This window comes from Calidris pugnax, unplaced genomic scaffold (assembly GCF_001431845.1).
Source record: "Calidris pugnax isolate Ruff unplaced genomic scaffold, ASM143184v1 scaffold128, whole genome shotgun sequence".
NCBI lineage: Eukaryota > Metazoa > Chordata > Aves > Charadriiformes > Scolopacidae > Calidris > Calidris pugnax.
The window spans coordinates 919,072-941,554 of record NW_015090851.1 but is presented as its reverse complement, the minus strand read 5'-3'; the positions used below and the strand labels follow the sequence as shown (position 1 = coordinate 941,554).

At 35.6% G+C, this 22,483-nt stretch overlaps 1 protein-coding gene across 4 annotated transcripts in view; it reads right to left on the bottom strand.

Annotated features, from left to right (window-relative positions):
• The window catches only part of CACNA2D3 (calcium channel, voltage-dependent, alpha 2/delta subunit 3), a 476,829-nt gene that overhangs the window by 5,127 nt on the left and 449,219 nt on the right, over positions 1–22,483 (bottom strand). For 3 of the 4 annotated variants that reach the window (XM_014943246.1, XM_014943247.1, XM_014943244.1), the window contains 4 exons: positions 22,344–22,419; positions 18,648–18,700; positions 17,153–17,208; positions 13,337–13,448 (listed from right to left, as the gene is read on the bottom strand). In XM_014943246.1, coding sequence (XP_014798732.1) covers positions 13,337–13,448; positions 17,153–17,208; positions 18,648–18,700; positions 22,344–22,419 — 297 coding nt within the window. Of the gene's footprint in view, positions 1–13,336; positions 13,449–17,152; positions 17,209–18,647; positions 18,701–22,343; positions 22,420–22,483 lie in introns of those variants that run through there. The other variant, XR_001412184.1, reaches the window with a different exon arrangement.

The window sequence follows — 22,483 nt, the reverse complement described above, 5'->3', positions numbered from 1 at the left end:
CAGTCACGAGGTATTCTTACTCTCACGAGATCAATGGCAAAGCAATTTCTGCCAGTCATAACCACTGCAGTTGCTCTGTGACTATTCAGATAATTTACATGGCACTGCTTCCATGTCCAAACTGGATAAAGAACACAATCATCCCAGCAGCAAGTCTTCTGTTGGAGTTCAACTTTCAGTTTCCATGGTGACATGCACATGCATCTTTGAAATTCATTCTGAGTGAATGTTCACATCAGTAAGTCTCAGGAACTGAACACTCGCAGAAAACAAAAGGTGCATAAACACAGTCAGAACAAAGTCTTTCAAATATTGAAATATTCCACCAACATTTTTAATTGTGTATGCCAACAGTCAGTTGCAAGGGAGAAAAAGCTCTAGCAAAACAGCTTCCATGAGTGCAGCAGGAAATAAAGAAAGTTGCTGACAAAGTAATGGAAATGATCTCGTCTTTTAAGCGAGCTCCACTGTGAGTCTCTAAAGTTTATATGACAATAAGCATTTCTGAACACCTGCTGGCTTAGGTTGTCATTTGTGTCACTGGCAATAAGGGAGCCAAATCTCAGAGACAGAGTAAGGGCTTTTGTTACTGGTTTAACAGTCCAAAGGAAGTCCTAATAGCCTATGTTTAATCTTTATGGAAAAAGCTACATGTTTAAAGGGCAAAGCTCTTTCTGTCTTAAGTAATGTAAATCTTTTGATTTAAACCTTTTTCCTTTACACCAGCATTATCACCATCATTTGATACCGACAGCATAGAAAAAGCTTTGCGTATGTCTCCATATATAAAATAGAATAAATTGTTGGGGTTCCAGTTATGTTGAAGCCACACTGAGTCAATAAGAACCTTTTTAAGAATTTCCCCTCCATCTTTCATCCACTGAGGAACTAGTTTGGTTTATTTATTGTGCTTAAAACAGACCTGAACACAAACTACTTCTTCACTTTGCAGGAAAGGGGAGGAAAGAAGAAATTTAAGAGTTTAAAGGGGCAGAAAGAGAGGGAGGAAGAAAATCTAGTCATGACAAACTACTTAGGTAATGAAAAAAATAAGAACAGAGAATAAATCTGCAAGAAAGTCTGCATTCTGAAGCAGGCATTAAACAATGCTTTTCTCATGTTGCGCATGCTTTATCTGTTTCTTTCTAATCTATTTCTGTATTGGCCGGTAATAAAAACATCTGCAAAAATATCATACAAATTGATTTGGAAAAAACCCCCACAGCTTCATGTTTTACTGGGAAATAGTAATTGTTTGCTCAAAAATGCATGTATTTTTAATCTTTTATTTGCAAATTATTTTTTCATTGTGGAATGAAACAGGAAAAGACTTGAAATTCAAGTAACTGCTGCATTCATAATTAGATTTGCTAAACTTATGCTTATGAAGGCATGATTAGAAAGCACACTTTTAATGAGTGTCTAGTGGTTAAATGACTTCCCACAGAGAACCAGTTCCTTCTAATTTCTTAAAATAGCCTAGAATTTGGAAAGCATCATAACAGGACTGCAATGCAAATTGTGGATAGCAGTCACACCAGCTGCCTTTATGCATGTAACTCAGGTTCCTACATTGGAAGGGTAATCATCTCCAACTCTGAACAGAGTACCTGCAGAGACACAGACTATTCAAAGATAATTCAGAGCAGGAGCTTGGCTTTGGTGATCTGAATCATCCTCTGCAGGAGGGTCTTTCTCTCTCTTTAATAGCTGAATAGTGATCCTGCAGAGAAATGCATCCCGAACGAGGTGAGATGTGATACCTAAAGCTACGTGCAGACTACAACTTGTGTTCTAAAAGACCCAGCACACTACATTCAAACCTGCTTTTTTTGGTGTTTTTTTTTTTTCCAATTTGAATCTTTTACTTTTGCTTGAAAATATAAAAGCTTTGATACAGTTATAATATATATTATTATATTGCTACCATAATAATTTCTTCCACAGACTATGTTTAAAAAAAGAACACAACCCCCAACTTAATTTCAAAAATGTCAGCTCTTTTCCTTATTGTAAGAATTATTTTCTCCTATAAGAAGGAATAATTAGAAGATATACTCAAGGCAGTAGAGGAGTAGGGACTGAGCTGACACTACCCTTTCTGTAGTGCCCTCTTTCCACACTGTGTGCTTTTTTCTCTTCCTTTCATGTCTGAACCTCTGGGGTAGCAAAGTTAGGTAAGGCAACTGGGAGAGGGACAGACCTCCCTGGAAAGGAGGGAGATGTTCCAAGACAGGGGGAAAGGGCAAGGATGATAGGACATGCACTGTCGATGCCCTGTGGAAAAGGGCAGAGGGAAGAAGGCTATTAGTTTCTTCAGCAGGTGGCTTTGTTGTGGGACCTCTGCAGTCTGTCCCCTTAGGAATTCTTCCTGGCTGCTGTAGTCATGAGGCTGCTATATCTCCTGAAGTAAGAAGACCAGTTTACTAGCCAACTTGAAGGTCACACACTTTTGTAAGTCACTTATTTTCTTGCTTAATGCAGGTTATTGCTTCCCTACAACTACCTGAATCATAAGGTGCAAAATCTATACGTGGCAGGCTTAACACCTCGTCTCTGAAATGCTGCTGGCTTCAACTTTCCTTTCCTAACATTGCTGGATCTATAACAGGCAAAGCTAAGGTAATTCAATTTCAAACATGCAAGAGATGTGCCTCGTCCGACTAAGCAAACTTAACCTTTAAGTTGTTTACTCTCTACTATTTGACTGTAACATCTGCTATTAAAGGAAATCAATATTACTGTTAAACAGCTTAGTCTCTATTTCCATGCAGGAGAGAAATAAATTCATTTCCTTGTCTGCTGATGTTAAGTTTTGGATGGGATATATACTGAACACAGGCCTGAGGTTACCTACTGATAAGCAGCCACTTACACAGCCCCAGATACACCCAATCTTAAGGAAACAAGTTGAATGCAGCACATTTTGTATGGGACTGCGGGTGGGCCAGAGAGCTGTGGAGAGGACACAGCCATATGGGGCTGTTCAGACTGAGGATCCCAATTACCATCATTTGTTTGTCACTTGCACTGAACTATTTTCCTTTTCCTGGCTGACGGCCATGCTGCCATTAGCTGGTGGCCACCGACACTGCTACACAACCTGGTTTGATAACTAAGAATGGTAATAAACCTCCTAACAGCATTCAGAAATCTCAGATTATTAGACTCATTCCATCTTTCTTCAGACAGTCACAAAGTGTTTGAGGGAACAAAATGATTGACAAGCAGCACGGAACGATACTTACAGGATAAGACTACATTTGAGGAACCAAAATATTTAGGGAAAATATCTTCCCATTGTCCTGCAGAATGGAAGATATTTCTTTGTAATTTGAGGATGATTTGAGCACAGCACCAACATTTAAAGCAATTTAACTTGTTTAAAAACAGCGCTCTGTGATTCTAGTTAAAACTTACTTGTTTTCTCAGAGAAATACTGTATTATTGTGCATAGTTTTAAAACACACTTGCACAAAGTAAGAATTATTGATCTATATGGTGCATTTTACAAACAATATATATATTTTTTTTAATTTTACAGAAATATGTTGCTTTTATATCTGTGCTATGCAGCAGAGTATGTGGTTACGATAAACACATGGTTTAGCAGGATTTTAATCCTATAAACATTTAAACGGCTGCTCAGATTCATCTTTAATTTCATGTTCAGGAGCTTTAACAGCCTGATTCAAGGCGGGGTAAAAAATCCATATGTGTATTTTTCATTTGTTTCTGCAATGATCATAGGAACACTTTAATACTATTGTTTAATGTTACAGTGGAGACTTACATTCATATTATGACTAGAATAATAGCTGGTTATTATGTTAGCATATGTCACTCCTGCACATACTTAAGCACATCAATGATTTTAGGAGGCAACAGAAAAGATCTTTTAGCTACCAGTTGTTTTGCCCACACAGATGAATCCTACAAAGCACAGAAGAATTTTACTGTGAGCAGTTTGAACTGAAATAAACCGAGGGCAATTATTTTCGAACTGGCAACCTAAACACATGCACAAAGATGTGAAAAAGCAGTCTGAATTTCCAGTTGGTACACAAGTCAGATAGCCCCACTGGGTACTCCAATGCTTAGTATCTCTGTAAATTCAGGCATTTCCCTTCGGGCCTTTCAGCATATTTTTTGAGTGCAAACCTGCATTAATGAAGTTTGAGCATTTTGAATTAAGATTAGTTGTTACTTTGGGATTACATTTCGTATCTGTCAAATGTGATCTTTCCTATTTTTTAAAGAAAGAAAAAACATACCAGCACCAGGGTACAGTGGAAAATATTGTGCACTCTGCACTCAAATATGTGTTACTCACATAACTGTTGGTTGCAAACGTTCAACCCTAATGGTCTGGAACAAACTTTAAGCATTCAAGTGAAGTGCAGATATCCGCTGTGCTATTTCCCAACTCCTATCATGTGCTTTCCAGGCTGCTGGCTACATTTCCTAACCCACATTTCTCTCACTTATCACATTTTTTAAATGAATGAATGAAATGTTTATATCAGAGTCAAGTTGGGCTACTTGGGTTTTTTTCAAATAAATGATGATAGAGAATGGAATATTTTTAATGTAATTTATAAAAATAACATGTACGCCAATAACAGCATTTCTGAGAGCTGGAGCAGTTAAAGTGTATGAAAAAAAGCAGCTAGTGGTTCACTCATATAAAAAGAGACAGATAAACTCTCAGCCTCAGGACTGTAAGCTGACCCCATGCTTGCAAAATATTGCTACCACGTATAGCCTGACTGACTGTAGCATAATTTGGTGTCAGTATAACCATGCCTACTCAAATCAAAGTTTATCATCAAGGATATAAATGAACAATATCATCCTCACCATTCCCGTGCCTGCTGAAGACTTGCAACCCCAGAGAGCTGTGGTATGGTTGGCAACCACGTTGTTTCAGACAGGAAACCCCAGAAGTGCCATTCCTCTTTCATTATCAGTCAGGGGATGCTTTCTCAAATAACTGATACCCAGATAAGAGTACTTTACTAACTGCACAATAGAAATGTTAAGACCAACCAAAAGCTTTGAGTGTACAGACTTTACGATGAAAAAAGTACTTTGTGTAATGAGGAATTTGACAATGCTCCTAAGCTTTCCAGTCCTGCTGCCCACCCTTATGAGAGTGTAAGATAATGGAGAGGTTCAGATCACTAGGTTTAAAACGGACTGCAAAACTTTTGCAAAAAAGCCAAGCTCAGAAATCCCGCAAACTTTAAATATGAGTCAAGGTTCATATCCCTGAACAAACCTGAGCTGAGAGTGTGGCATAAGTGGGTCTCCATGGACAGAGCGGCTACCTGATTCTGTGATAAACTGCTCTCAATGAACAACAGAGGAGATACAGCAATCAGCACAATGCAAATCATATCAGACGTCTCTTAAAGCTTGCACTTTGCTTTTTGACAGCAGCACCGGGCTAACAGGACAACAAAAGGGAGGTCAGAGAAGTGATCCAGACTGGAAAATGCAGTTCTACTATAGCATGTTAGCCAACAAATGCTTTTAGCAGAGTTTTTAGCAGTTGATTTCCTCAGATTTAGGAAGGCTCACAAATATAACATGACATTGCAAAAGTAACTTTTCACTTTCATTAATTGGTAACTACTTATTTCCACAGCTTTAGGTCTAGTCTAATCTACAAATAGGATATGGCTCTAGCAAAGAGCTATGCAACACAAACTGAATTGTAAAAAGCAGAGAAGATTCACACTGAAAATGTAATAAATCCTAGAACTAAAGGGCTCATCAGATATACCCACAGCGTGCTTAGCAAGGATGCTGTTAATTTATTTCTGTAAACATAAATTTTAGCAATAATTGAGAAGGCCACATCTGAAAGAATTAAATACACTGCACGTTATCTTCCCTATAGACAATTTAAAACTCTGTAATATTATAGGTAATATATAAATCTTCCCTGCATGGAGCTCAAATCTTAAGATTCATGTTGTTTTTCCAAGTTAAAGGCTATTTAATATATTTAATATCCATTAAGCTCTCAGATCCTTTTGAAAGTGCTACATGTACAGATGCTTAAGTCATGTTCACATTATTTTTCATCAGTCTGTAATATAATATGAATATATTATAAACTGATAAATACATTAATTTCCTAGTACTAGCAATTCTTCACAAGTATGCCTGGCTTTAAAAATTCACTGCAATGTTTTCCAATTTTAGTAAGCTTTCCTATTCTAAGCCATCTTTGATATACATATTAGTACTCAGCTTTATATTATGTATTTATATACAACTTTTAACATCTACTGTCATTACAAAACATCCTTTCATTGTGTCAGCTACTATTTATCATTTGTTTAATATTTACTGCTTGTTTAAAATGTAAAATTATGCTAACTTTTAAGTAGAGTAATATTTACATTTTATAGCATTACTAAGCTTAACTATGAACAGTGAATGGGTGGAGATCACCACCTTCCCACGCAGTTTTATTTAGAAACTTCTCAAGCAATTCAGCTCTAAGTTCACTTAGAAGATGTAAGAAGGGAAGTGGGGAGTTAAGAGAGAGGGCACAGCTCACCCTACTTGTCAGAAAAAAACATACAGCAAAACTAATGGCAACATTAATAGACTGAATTGCTAGGAAGCTGACCCATGTATCTCCAAGATTTTACAGTACTTAAAGATGGACCACTGGTCAGTACTATGAGGTCTCCTAATGAAAATGTTGCACACATCTGCAAAAAAAGACCACTGTACATTTCCTCGTCTTTCTCTTCCCTACATAGAGTACTCCTCTCATTGAATATATATAAATATATATATTCAATATATATTCATTAAGGATGCCCTTTGAAAACTATTACTACAGTCAGAATTTTTTTTACATTTAATATACTTTTTCTTCTTCGACACATAGTGATTCTTTCATTCTCTAGCATTTTTTACAATGATTACAATGCTGAGTAAATTGAGAGAGAGAATCTGAATACAGATTTTCATGGTTTTGTCAACAAAGTAAACAAACTCCAAGGTTTTGATTTTGGGGGGAACTGTCTGATATAAAAAGAGATAATAATTAAAACCTATTTTCAATATATGGTGGCATTCTGTGTATAAGCAGCTACAATACTCCTAAATTCAACAAGCACACTAAAAAAGTTCTGAAACAAAAAAGGAATACTGAATATATTTGTCTATTTAAAAACAAAAAACCCAAGCAAACAAAAAAACCCAAACCCTTGAAAACCCTCCAAAGGATTGTTAAACTAATGACCGTCAGGCACAAACCTGCTCTGTAACTTATACATGTCTTGCCCTATTATTTCATATACCTTTTTTCCTAAATGAAAATAGTAATTTGCAGTGTTTCCTGAACTGGTCATTCAAAAATACATTATCAAAGAGTAGAGTTAAATTACCCATACAGTGACTTTAAATTGCACCTGCATGACAAAGATTATAATCAGTGTTGCCTTTGGAGTAAAGAGGAAGTTAGTGCACAAGTGGAGATGTGTGGGTAACACACAATATGGGATTTTAACCTAAGTATAAAGACCTTTAATATACAATTCCAGTAGTTTAAATTGCATAATTTGATGCTTTTTACGAGGAAAGAACAGGAAAAAAAAATCTTTTGGGATCTTCTAGAGTTTAGGGGGTTTGGCTACGATAAGTTTCTACCAATATTGCTGTTGCCGCAAATATAAACACCTTTGAACGCTCATAAATACTTCGCAAGTCTGGTAGCTCTGATTTTCAAAATGAGGTGCGAGATGACTCTGCAGACTAAGATTTTTATTCCCAAGACTTCAACACTTAACTACTGAGGCATGCAAAATACTGAGTTTCCCTTGAAGATACTTCATGCCTTCCACGCACATCTAAGCAAGCTCCCAGATATTAAGATCTATTCAACATTGCCAAGATCAGCAGGGAGCAGTCTGACTATAGCACACTTTTGACTCAGTGTGGGCATTTCTGTGCATGGTATCACATGTGTACTTGGCATGGCTGCTGAAAAAGCAAGCATGCAAAAACATACAGTCTAAACAAAGTATGGTGAAATACAGAGAACATTTGGTTTTCTTCAGGATCCTCTAAGATGGATACAACAAAATGAATACAACTCAAAATGTCTTCTAGTAGACTGACCGTAATTGGCTGCCCAAACTACTCCAGGAAATCTACAGGAATCTCCTGATGTACATAGATAGAGATCCAAATGAGAAGAAATTGGCCCTTGATGCTTTGCTTGTTTTATGTGGCAAGCTGATTTGTTTAGAAATAAACTAACTACATCTGAAAAGGCAAATGATTATTTATTTCATGGGAAATTGAACTGGGTATTTATTTACACATTTTAAACACGATCAAGTGCAGCAGTTTGGCAAGCTTCTAGTGAGAAAGAAATGTATTTTAGCAAATGGTGGTATGTCTCAAGATAAAGTGGCTTTAAAAGCCATTACCATTTTAATGTCTGTAGATTGCACTATTCCTAACACTAATATACTCATGCCCTAAACAATCTGAATCTAATTTGTATTTGTTATTTATTTGTTACTGCCAAATAAGTGTATTCAGTGGACCAGTCTGAAATTTGTCATTATAAATCCACATGAAGCATTCAGTGTCATCCTGCATTATAATTCTAGTGCCATTTACCTCTTTTTATTGACAATGAACAGCATGCAATGCCCAGTCCATTACGAAAGCAAGGGAAGGAATTTGGTTTATTGATGATTTTCCCTGCTAAATAGTTGTCTGCTTACTAATACCTAATGCATGGGACAGTGTTTAATCAATTAAGTAGTTCTGATCAATTTAACATGCAATTTACATGTGAAATACAACAAAGTAAAGGGAACGCTTACATTCATCTTACATAATTAAAACACACACATGATTTTTTCCCAGCTTTAGGGTGACTGTAGCTACATACATCCTTGCTTCCCTAGTGAGAATATGGCTTTCTCATGTCTACTTCCATCTATATTTTGTGTGCACAAAGAATCAAGTGGGAACAAAACAGTTTGTTTGGGTTTCTGGTATTGACCTTGTGGATGCATGAGTGCTGCAATTAAAAGAGAAGGGGGCTTTGCTCCCTGGGTCATTGGAAGTAAGGCCAGATTTTTGATCTGCATCCAAATCCAATATGTCATCACACATGAACAGGAGAGGTTAAAAGGGCAGATTTTTAAGCATTTGAGCCTGATTTGTATACCCACAGTTCTTACAGTTGAACATGCAAATTCGGCAACTACTCACTCAAAGCATTGCTTGCAACTATGAAATTTTAAAATATATACTTAATGTATAAATAGTCAGATTCTCATCTGACTATTTAAGTTGCCGTGCCTACAGAAGATCTATACGCATAGTCATAGCAGCCTGAGTTAATGCTGAATTTAATGGTATTTTCCATTGAAGCCAAATGAAAACATCCAAATTTTCATGCAACACCAAGATTTGCAATTCGAGAAAACTTTTTTGTTTGTTCTACAAACAGATGAATGGACATACTTAAAAAGATCAGGTAACTCTCTGTGGTCAAATATCATAACAGCTATCATCCTTTCTAATTTATAACAGCTTTATATTTCTAAGGATGCTTTCCTTAAGACATTTTTAGTGCTTTTTAAGTATCAGCAACTAAACTTTGCAATGCTGAGATCACCAGAAGGCAGAACCGGTAACGTAACCAGTGAGAATGCCTGAGGAACTTTGGTTGACATGCTTACTTGTATTAAAAACTGGCTAACACATTGAGGCAATACCTCATAAAACTGCAAGCAGCATTGAGATGCTTATTTAGTCAAAGACTTCAAATCAAAAACACATCTCTGAGCAGCAGACCACCCTTCAAACCCACACCAACAGCATTTGGCATTAGTGTAGTTCTGACTCAACAGAAAGAGGGGCAGTTGACATTGATAAAGAAAAAACATTTCTCTTTAGCAATTAACTATTTCCAACACTGCAGCTGCCATAGAACATCATCTGAGATTGCAGATGCAATGCTTTTTTTGCTTTTTTTTTGTTTCTTTAGTTTTTTGCTATAAAAGGGATAGCTTACTGGAAAATATGAAAGCATTTCAGATTTTTAAAAAATCCCAGTTTTTCTCTCTTGTTGACAGTGCTTAGCAAATGTGGGTTGACTTGTTTTTGATTGCTGTTTAAATAACAGATTAATTTAATAATAGTTCGGATATTGAATAACAACAAATTATGGGGTGGGACAGCCAAACCCTGACCCTAATGACATTCTTATGTTAATTCTTATTTTCTTTTAGGCTCCTGCTTTCTTAATAAAACCTATATTTTTGAAAATCGTTTTTAAACATTGCAAATTATCCCAAAGTAGCATTTATTTTTCACTAGTAAGAGATAAGTTTACATATAAAGAGTGTATTTTGTATGTCTGTGTACATTTAGTGCCTGACTCAAAGTCCGCTTAAGTGTATAGGTGCCCTTTCCATTGATTGAATGTTTTCAGAGACGGCTGAAAAGGTGAGCCAGCTCTTTACAAACTAATTAGCATGTAGTCCTTTCTACTGCGTTCCATTTGTGAGGATACTTGGATTTAAATCCAAGCACCCATGATTAAAAATTATGATTGGAAACATTTGTAAGAACAAGGCTTGGTTTTCATAACTACAGTTGGTAACTGTTCCCCTTGGTACCTGGGAAGTGTGGAGTATTTCTATAAGATCAGTAACAGCACACCCAGGATGGAATAAGACTGAGCCTCTGGCTCTCACTATGTGACCTTGTTGACTATGACTGTGACTTTGTTAGCAATAACACGGTATTTGTGCTCCAAAACGTCTTATCTAAGTAACATTATATGGTTTCAATTAACATCAGTCATCATTTTTACTTCTACTGAGAGCCTGCTTTTAGTCGCTTTTTTCAGACAAGGGCTCTATAGTAGTGCCTGACATTGTAGGAATAAAAGACAGTGACTTGAATGAGTAACTTGTGACACAAACTTTCTTGTGGCAGAGTATTGGCACAACTTGTGTTTGCAAACCTGTTCATAATATACTGACTTTTCCAGTGTCCTTCAAATAGGTTTGCAATATTAGAGTGATTAGAAGATTATATCTTTTTCTATTTGTAATCAAGATTTGCAAGTATATATCCCAAACAGATCAATCTATAACACAATCCAAGGAGGACACAGAGTCAAAGGGATCTGAATCGAGAGCCTAGCATGCAACAGATGCCGTGCAGATACACCATTGAACACAGTGTCAGTTCAAGACTCACTATATATAAGGTTGAACTCTAATTTTGACGGAGCCCATCATTCTTAAATTACAAGTATTAAGCAATACACTTGCTTGTAAAAATATTTATTGGTACTGAGGCCACGAAACAGAAAACTGGGTCAGAAGATGTAGGTCTACAAAGGACTTTGGGTCAAATTCCTTAGCTGTTCTGCGGGAAAGTGTCCTGGGTTATAACAAAAATATTTGGAATTCAATTGCAGTCTACAATCTTAGATGCAATTTGTAGATTGTTAATGACAGTGGGTAAATGGTATAACGAAGAACTTTCCCATGAGAATCTAATAGTTCTTCTGGATTATTTCTTTAGGTTTTGCCATTGCTTGTGGAGAAAAATAATGGGTGCCTTGAGATCAGCTTGTAACTTACAGGGTTTTCTTTTATTTTTTTGTTCCACTGTGGAACACAAAATGTTTTTCTATGAAAAAGATCTTAGTGCATTATTTTTGAAATACTATAATTTTCACTAAACTCAGTTTCCAACTCCGTGCTGTCCAAGTATTGCAGAATTGTGTTATTTTTGAAAGTTATTTCCTTTGACCTGAAGTTACCTAAGACGACAGACTGAAATCTGCATTCCTTTGAGAAAACCTGGTCCTGTTAGATTACCCTTTTTTAATGGAATCATATCTGTTTGCAGCCTTTAAACATAAGAGATATGTGGTTATTTGTTGCACAACTTCTCAGTAATCTTCTGCTAAATAATCACAAAATAAGGCTGCTTGAATTCTATAATGCTGGCATAAAGCACTTACAGCAGTTTAACATACCTTGTGTTTCATATGTCAAGTGGAAAAATCACAGCTTTATTTTGTTGAGTTTGTACTTTTCAGGCAGCGGGATCTATTGTTACACTTAAAGGGTTCCCTTGGATCAATTTACAGAGCACTGTCATACTGCCACCCCACAAAGCCATATAAGAACAACTATTCATACTAGACATTAATAATTTCCTTATAATTAAAAGTTGGTCAGCAGCAAATTAAAGAAGAATATTAGCCCTTAAAATATATCTCCAGTGTACATCCTCCTATTTCCTGTTTTAAAACAATGATGATATCAAGGAGAAAATTTAGAAGAAAGCCCAGAAACACACCTATTGACTTCAAAGAGTAGTTTTCACCTTTCTTTGCTAACTGCATATTGATTTAGTCTAGAAAGGGAGAGTTGCAACAATTTTTGTTTAACTTAGAAATTCTTCCTGACATTTACATTGACAGACAAATTATTGCTGTAAATACTAATCTCCTTTGCGATTATGACCTCTTAGCATAAAGGAAATCCAATTAAGAGACTTACCGAACTACAGAAATTTGCATGAAAAATGCCAATGCAATTCTTTAATTAAAATGTACCACAACTACAGTAAAAACGCCACAGCACATTTCTCTAAATGTAGAGAAAAGACATTTTCAGTATCAAGGAGGAAAGCTAGACTGAAGTCTTTATCTTCTTTTAATCCCATGAGGGACAACTTTACAGTAGCACTGGTAGAACTGACGAGGTTGCAGCACTGAGTTGTGAGATTTGTTACTATTAACTCAGCTTCCCAGCACTGAAAGTTTGAGGGACGGATTTAATCCTCTCCCCCTCTTTCAGACTAACAATTCTAAGGAAACACTGTTTGGCATTCAAGTGAAACAACCAGATCACACTGTACCACAAGGGAACTTCTCACCTATCCAGCAGGGTGTCTCTCCTGTGTAGGAGAGCTAATAGCACTAACCTTCCTGTATCTAAGCCTTTACAGAATATGCTCTTAAAATGCTGCCTGTGTCCAGGAAAAGTCTTAAAACATTCACTATTCTTTGAAATTAGCATAAGCCTCTACTGGTTTTACATTTTTTTTGATAGCAAACAAGAGGCACTGCTTTAATTTAAGAATATCAAATATTTAAATGACCCCTGTAATAAGAGAAATGACACCATGACAGAGGTCATTATATAAGATAAAACATAACAGACTTGTACATTCTTTAACATAACCTTGAATAATTCAGTTTTATTGCTTTGTCACAAACAGTTGTATAAAAAAAATTGAAAGGGCTTACTTGAAACAGTCATCGCAAGCAATATTCCCCGTGGTCTCCTTTATAGTGCGTTCGGAAACAAAAGCTGGATATTCAGTATCACAGGGCTCTAGGGTTTGTTTCAACCTCTGCGCTATAGGCACAGGAAAAAATAATCTTGATGTTAACATGGGAAGAACAGCACACAAAATTCTGAACAACATGAGATGCTGTATTACAGAGCTCAGAGAGAACGGAAATGTTACTCAGCTTCTGCCACCCTGTGAGATTTCCTAGGCAGTGCAAAACACTATTTTTTCAATTAAAAAAAAAAAAAAGTTTATCCATGCAATGTAATTTTGTAAGACATAACTGTTAAAGTAGTTATTCATGCTTTAGCCATTGTCAACCTATTTTACATTTATGCACAAGCTTTTATTCTTTCTCTGTGTATTCAAGATGGGCTTACTGCCGATTTTAATTCAGTGGTGCTGTGCCTCACTAACTATTATGTAGAGGCGTTTACATTTATTTGATAAATAAATTGCTGTACATTTTACTGAAGCCAAAACACTTTTTTGGATTACAGCTTGGGGATTTTTGCAGAGTTTCATCAGTTAGACGGGGGGTGGGGCAGAAGCGTTACTTTGCCCAGAACCAACACTTGTTATCCACTTCCCAAAATAGTAATCATTAAGACTCCGTAACACTTTTCATCTGAAGTCCTGGCAGTGCAAGGGGCAAGAAAGCATCGCTTTTTACATCTTAAAAATTGGGAAATTGAGGTACCAGGAAGCAGTGAGACTGGTTCAAGGTCAAACTAAAGGACAGCAGCAAAGCTGGGAACTGAAGGCAACACTTCTGACTCTCACACTGATGTATCTGTTGGACAATGTCTCTCCCTCATTCCCTTTCTTTTTCCTCCCCACCCCTTCATTCTTCCTTAACACAGAGATACACTTGCACATCAGCACGAATGTTAAGCCTATCTTAAACTAATTGCTAAGTGAGAAAACAAGACAAGGTATGACAAAAATAGATTACATTAAACAGGCTCTTGGACTCAACAGATCTTCCATTCAAGATAATCTGTTTCAAAGCCAGTGTCGGGGGAATGAGCAAAACTGCATTTGCAATCATGCACTAGGACATGCATTTCTGAACTGTTCATAATTTTTGTATGTAATTTAAAAATATTCCCCCAAATGCACAGATCTCAAGGGAGGTACTAAAGCTGGTCAGAAGAGTTTTGTTATTTCCAATGTTTTTACTATGGTCATGACCTATTTAAAAATTTAGCATTTTCTTAAGAATTGTCTGACTAGCTCTACCACACCTTCTCCATTTCTCTTCTGTTTTCCTTATCTGCTGCCAAGAATGACTGAAATTTATCACCTGTATTTTGGGTCTACCCTCACTTGTATCAAGATGTGGCTTGTGTAACAGGGAGACTTCCAGAGATCCATGGGTCTCAGATTTCCAGCACCTCGTTAGAGTCCAGAAGATGAGGGGGTTGCCCGAGGTTTAGGGCATCAGTTTCTTCTCTTTCACTTACAAACATGATTGAGATTATAAGACCTTGTGCAGAAGTATTTTTCCTACTAGGGTTTGGTAAATTGGCACGTGTGTGGGGACCCTCTAGGATCTTTGTAATATGTGGAGTTCTACGAATGTCACAATTTGAGCAGGAAGCAATTTCCCCATTAGAGGAATCGGGTTTTTTCCTGGGCTTTGTTAAGCATTAAGTAAAAAAAAATAAAATGTATGAGTTCATTAGTCTTAAATTCATTAACTGCAGGCATAATTATTGCAACTCTTTGTGGTAATGTAGCATCTACAGAAAAACACACCTAAGCATGTGCTTTTCTCTCCTGCTGACTTCCATCTTGTGAAGTTTCTCCTACCTTTGCTTTTCTAACGCATGGTGGACTCCCACTTGCAACCTAACGAAACTTGAACTGGGCAAGCAGTACCACAAAAATGATATTCCAATGAGCACGATGATGGGGTATTTTCAGTACTCTTACTCATCAAAGACATGGAATAAGTCGTTAAAACTTCACTTTCAACTAAAACATTAATGAAAATCCCTCAGCCATGCTTGTCTGTCAAAGTGCTGTAATGATAGTTTTATCTTTAAGAAAGTTATTAATGCCTGTCGTGTTAAAATATAAACCAGACATTCATTTTCATGAGTTTAAGAGGGATGCTGTCTTTAGAGGGTATTTTCCCTAACATGCAATGTAAGTGCCACTGGCTGTCTCATGTTACCCATTCCTACTCAGGCTGCATTGAGCTGTTCTGCAAACACCAAGGACTAAGACTGGCATACCTGCCATTCTTCTTCAGATATAAGGAACAGGTTTGCATTTTCTGGATCTAACACAGCAAACCCTACTGTCCTTCACAGCTATTTTTCATCATGGATAGGGAAATGACTGGAAACTTAGTCTTGTTTTTCAGAAGATCTATCTAGGCACTGCTGATTACGAAGCAGCCCTAAAAGCAAACGGTGTCTGGTTGGTTCTCATGAAGCTCCGTTGGTGAATGCGCATCTGATCTACATCGGGCTCATTGTTCATTTAACAGAGGAATTATCTTCAGTGTACAGTTTACATCAGTATAGGAAAGGCTATGCTAAGTTCATGCACCTAAATTTCCAGAAGGCTCTTACCCAACCGTCACCTCCAGCAGACACCCATCTCAGCACCCCCCGTCCCTACACAGTGTTTACACCATGTTAGGCAGTGGCCCGACACATTTTTTGCCATTTACTGCCATACTTTTCCAGTTGCTCCAGGATACTCTTTCTGCTAGAAGAGCTTCACCACCTTATTACTACAGGAAATACTGGAATATTCCAGGGCTTCAGCATGTTCCATTTTCCCGATACCTTACTTGGCATAAAGACAGCCTAGTATCCAGGCAATGCTAATAGAAACTGAAGCCTAAAGTAGCAATTTTATCCCATGCTTTGCTAAGGAATACACAAATCTGCAAATACCAGGCTGAAGAATGCAGTTTAAATCATTCTACTAGTAAATGGCATGCAGCATAATTTGCCTATGAAATAGCCCATTGAAGAGCACTGCTCTTGTAAATTAGCCTTCTACTTTCGAGCAACACTTCTGAAATGCAATAAAAAGTCTGATAAAATATAAGAGACACCTGACATTGAAAACTTCCAATTTTTATGGGAACTTTTAAAATTTCATTATTATTGCAAACGAAGCCTCCATATTTTTAAAAATTATTTTGAGTAAATTTAATTTTAATTCATCCAGATTTTATACTTTAAAATGTCTGTTTTGAATAGACTGATAAAACAAAATACAGTTTTAACCAGTTTTGCTTAAAAATAAAAGCTTAACATTTACTATCTTAAGCCTTGAAAATTATTTCCAAATTAAATTTTATTGAGATGACCATGTTACTGTGAACTATGGTTGAAATGGCATTTTCCAGCACAATAACCCCCTACATATTAGAGCAGCTCTAGAAAAAGTATATTATAAGCAGAAAAGGGTTTGTATAATTGCTTTATTCACAAAGACTGTTTTGGAATGGAGGGAAACATTTCTAAAAAACATATTTAGCCATTATCTACTATTTTAGCTTCACCATTATAGTAGTGTACTGTATCCCTAGAGTAGAGATAAGCACTTTGTGGATATTCGTAGAAGATGTTAATTATCTTCTGTTTTGGGAAAAATTAACAAAGAACAGGATGCTGACATGGGAGAAAAACTATTGTTATCAGATGTCTATTATTTAATCTAAAACATTTTACACACATCTGAATTTCAAAAATCCAATTTAACTAGCCATTGTGTCGAGGAAAAAAAAAATTACACTTACCTTTTGCTGTTAGATCAGAGTGCCACCAACTGCATAGATTGAATTCCACAAGGAACCTAAAGAAATCATTAGAGTTTTTATATTGTCCATCAGAATATTTTCAAAACTAAACGGGCAGTAGTTAGATACCATTAATCCTATTTTAAATAAAAGCTAATGCAGAACTCATATTATAAGCATAACTCTGGGATTATCAACTATTGCTATTCTCATATTTTCACTGTGCTGGATCTTATCACCAAGAATTTATTCTGAAATTAACCCCATCAAGAAATAATAGATTTACCTATTAGTAATTTAAATTATTGATCTTATTTGAAGTGTCCATTAAAATTCTCAGTGGAGCAGCATATAGTATTTTTATTGTTCAACATTTTTAAACATGATTTCTTCATTATGCAGGGTATTTTGACTCTCTAGTGAAATGTAGACATGTGAAGAATGTATTTTCCCACTAAAATATACTGCAAATTGCTTTGAAGAATGGACTGAAACATGTAATTCTAACAGTTATTGTAAGAATGTGAAACCAACATCCAGTTTATCATATGGATATGAAGCCAAACACTTAGAAACACAGAAAGTTTCTGGCAATTTTTGAAGCTATTATAGCTAGCATCAAAGTCTCATTTTAACATGATTTCTTCTCCCAGACACTTACTTTGAAAGCTGCATTTAAAATCAATCTCTGCCCTCTGGGAATAGCTGGTCAGTTAATTCTCCTTAACTCTTTTTCCAAACTTTGATGAAAGCTCATATAATTTACAATTAAAACAAAATGACCACAAGAAAAAACTAGTTCTATTTCAATAAAGATAAAATTCACTTAAATCTGCAACTCTGCTCTCTGATAAGAACAATAATAAAACATACAGGTTAATAATAAAAGATTCATTTTAAGGCTTCCTCTTCTCCATATGATATTTCTCTGTGATTTCTCAGGCAATCTCTCTTAAAGGCTCATCATATAATAACTTGAAATTGTAGAGGAAGGTGAAAAAATTCATCAACACCCAGAATACACCTTATCTGGCATATACTGTAAAAGTTCCATCTTACAGAAATTCATGAAGTGACCGACAATACAATGAAACTCTGTAAGAGTATGCTATACTGACAACAGCCCACCCAAGAAGCATTACAAACAGCCAGACATTTACGTACAACTTAACAGTAACCACAATAATAAATTTGGCTTGTATGTTGCAATCTGCTAGACTTACTAAGAAAAGACATATGGATATAAGTGAAAACCATGAATAATATAAAAAGTAAAACTGTGCATTCATATAGCCAAAATTTTTTCAGATTTTAAAAATTCAAAATTGGAAAGCAAAAAAATAAGCAAAACTTACTATATTTAAAATAATATAATAGAAGCAGAATAATGTATGTAAAAGACAAATTGTACAATTATTCATTAAGTTCATTCAAAAGTACAAATATTCATTAATTCATACAAATATTCATTAAGTTCTTGATGAAATTTACTTACAAGACAAGCTCAGTCATAATCCATTTTACTGTAGCAAAGAAGGCATTATAAGGCTGAAGAGAAGCAATACATTTAATAAAAAGGCAAAACATACAATATTTATATCTTAACTGACTTTTTCTTGTAAAGATAATGTTATGGATATTCAAATGTATGGGTAGCATGAGAAAAAGAACAATAACTTTTTCTTATGAAGAACAAAATACTCCATTGTATACTAAAATATGTAGTAATGAAATTCCCTTTTAATGTAGCTGGTCATATACACAGGTTATCAGCTGGAAAAGGAAAGTTTTGCAAATGATTCTTAAATATTTAACCTCTAGGGGTTCCTATTTCCCAGGCTATTGCTGGAGGAGCAGCTCTGGCAGATAATATGAGCTTTTCTTAGGCTGCAATTCACAGGCTTGCCTCTCTACAATGTAAATCTCTAATCATTACCTCAGTCTAATTAGGCTGAGAAAAAGCTTCTTAAGTTTGAATTTACCTAAATGACGTTATCTGTGTCATATTGAAGGCCCGGTTATAAGCACTCCAAGTAGTTTTTAATATTCTTCCCTCCTCCCTGCATTTTTCTGGATCATAACAAATACAGCAAATACTTTGAAAAGCTTGTGTTTACAGTACTTCTACTGCATTTTGAATATCTTATTTTTGAAAAGAACATTAATAGGATTATTCTTTCATGAAATAATCTCAGGCAGAAAAGTCAGTTTCCAGAATCTGGAAAGAAATCTACCATTATCTCACTCATTTGTGCTAGGGTCCCCAAGTTGCATAAAATTAGATTCCATATCAACAGAGTATTTTAGCACATGTAATAAGTCATATTGACTTTAAGAGAACTACTCTTATCTAAAATCATGCTTAACTGTCCTGAATCAGCAGCTTCATGAAGCAGTTCCACTTTGCACAGCAGTAACTGGCCATTTAAAGTTTTCAGAAACCAAAAAGAGTATTTCTGCACAGGGCTGATAACTCGCAGAGCCAAAGCACTGGTCAGTCCATGGCATGAAAGGCTGAAATAGAAAGCCAGCAGAATGCATAAAGCCTGAGACAGTAAAGGTTTTCACCTATTAAGAACTGTCTTACAAGAAAAGATAAAAAGCTACAATCTTTTCTAGAGATGAAAAGAAATCAAAATTTCAGCCCTGTGGAACATCTTATTTCTTTACATTCCAAATCAGAAAACCTGACATTTCATACCCAAGTAATTAACTTTGTTGCATACTTTTGTTTTTATAATGCCAAATGACATAGTGTAAAACAATATATTTATTACTTATACACCATACATATTTAATGCAAAATATATCCTGTATCATTAAACTATTTTAATATGAGAATCAAAAGATAATCGAAAAACTGCATCTGAAAAAAAATTCAAGAATATGAAAACAAAATTAGATAAACTTTGTTTTGAATTTTTAGTGGCAAAATATTTCATTGCATTGATACAAATGCATTCTCATGAAATGTGATTTTATTATGACAGCCTTTTCCATTCAAAGATTGTTCCTTCAAAAACTGCAGCAAAAATTGCAGGAGTCTTATTCTCTTTATGTATCTAAGTTATCATTGACAGCCAGAGGAATTGAGCTGGGTCACTCTTTGGCACTGATACATTTGCAACTAAGTGGTTCTACGGAGAGTTATCTAGGACTTGAATAAATTAAACCACAAAAATATGCTAAATAACAAAGTACCTGGATATATTTTAAGAAGCAATCATATACTAGTAAAGTATAAATCCCTAATTTATCATTTTAGTCCTGCAGCCTAAAAAACTATGATAGAAAGAGGGGTCCAGCCCTGACAACTGCTTTCCATGACTTTGGCAGAATGTTGTGACAGATAGACTTTAGTAGTCACAGTCTTTGGTGTCTACACTCCATTTCTATGCTGTTTAAAATATGAGCTTTTTAAAGAGTCTATGTCTTGTGCCTATATCTATTCCTGCATTTGTAAAACCATAATTCTTAAAAGGAAGAGTAAATATTTGTGAACAAACATGTTGTCTATGTAGAAACTGTACTGAATGCTGCCTAATAATGTGATCGTATGTACAAAACTGGGCATAAAAACAGGAAAAAAAACACTTTTGAGGAACCTAGACCTACCTACTTTTAATATAAGTTCTCTTTCTACTTTCTCTGTAGTCATGGTTATCAGAAGTGACTGAATCAACAGGAAAATAATAAAATAACCAAAGCTCTGCCCATCTTTCATGCTGAAGATCACAAAAAATCACTTGAGGTTTAAAGAAGAGTTTGGCTATCTTTTAAAAAATAAATAAAGCGCATGCTTGCCATATCTACCACAACAGTTGCAGAGTTTTTTCTCTGAAAATACAGCATGGACAAAAACTGGAATAGTGAAAATCTCTGGGATTAAAGTCCATTTGTAAGAGCTCTACATGCTGGGTGCTTATGCAAACTCAGCTGAAGCCCCAAGCCTTGGGATGGAAGGTTGTTGCTAACAGTTTTAATATATTTTTAAAAATTTCATGCAAATGTGATTCACAGCCTCCTGCTCTATTTCACTGACAATTTAAGTCTCATTGCACAGTCTGTTACTTATTATTATGTCAAGACAGTCTTTTTCAGGCTCAGGCTTTAGCAGATAACAGACTGATAAGTGCAGTAAATCCAAATTTGCAGGTATTTGAAAAGCAGACATTCACGTAAATATATAAATGAAAACATCCCAAAAATGCATGTGATTATTAAACAAATCATAGAAGCTATATATAGATATTTGGAAGTTGCCAGAATTTTGATATTTATTCAAAGGTTTAACTATGCATAGGCTTATTTTTTCTAGCTAGATCCCTGTGCATTTAAAAATACTATCAGATAACTTTTTCAGACTGGTAAAATTGCTAGAGTGTTTTGCTGCTGTCTTTACATAAGAATTTTTCATGCTGATACAGTCATATATTTGTTAAAATGGTTCCTTTTTAGTATGCAAAAACTATATCTAATACCTTATCTTTTCTGATAGACTATTATAGTAATCAGTAAAACACATACATGATTATAAAATAACCTTGGCGTTATTACCTGGACATATGATTTAGCAAAAATGAAGTGTTGCCCTTGCAAGACCCACCCAGCCTGACCCCAATCAGGCCTTGCAGAGGGACAGGGTTTGTATTCAGATTTGATTGCAAGACATTCAATTCAATGCATTGAAATTCAACTTTAAAAGACATCTTCAAATACTAAGGAAAAAAAATGTGTTAAAATAACTGACTTGTATGCCTTGCTAATGAACCAATCCTTTCATGTAAAAAAAAAAAAAATCTAAATTTTTAATTTGAATTACATTTCTGCATTGGTGTATGCGTTTACATACAGAAAAAGCCTGTGATTCCAGTCCCCCCAAACAAAGCACAATCTATAGCCAAATTTACAAAGTCCTAAGAAGGAGGATTCATATGGTACAAAGAACATTTGGACAGAACCTCAAAGATGGTGGCCCCGTGTTAAAAATGAGCGCAGAGATATTTAAACTTGAAAATGCTTAACACTTTGCATTTGTTTATAATGAACCATCCTTGTATGCACTAGGATAAACACAAGAGCTGTAAGCATTCCAAATCAAAATAATGGGCTTACAATGGCCTTGAGATATTTGCAACAATTTTCTTTGATGATTGCATGGAAAGGTGCTCAGAAAATTTACTATACTTACGTCCAGTAAGCTATGGGCACTGTCGCTACTCTCTTTGTTTGTTCTACACATGGCCTGGTAGTCATAAAGTGTAATTCTACAGAGAAGAACAGAAAACTGCTTGACTAAAAGAAGAAAACACAGTGGAATAAAAATGATGA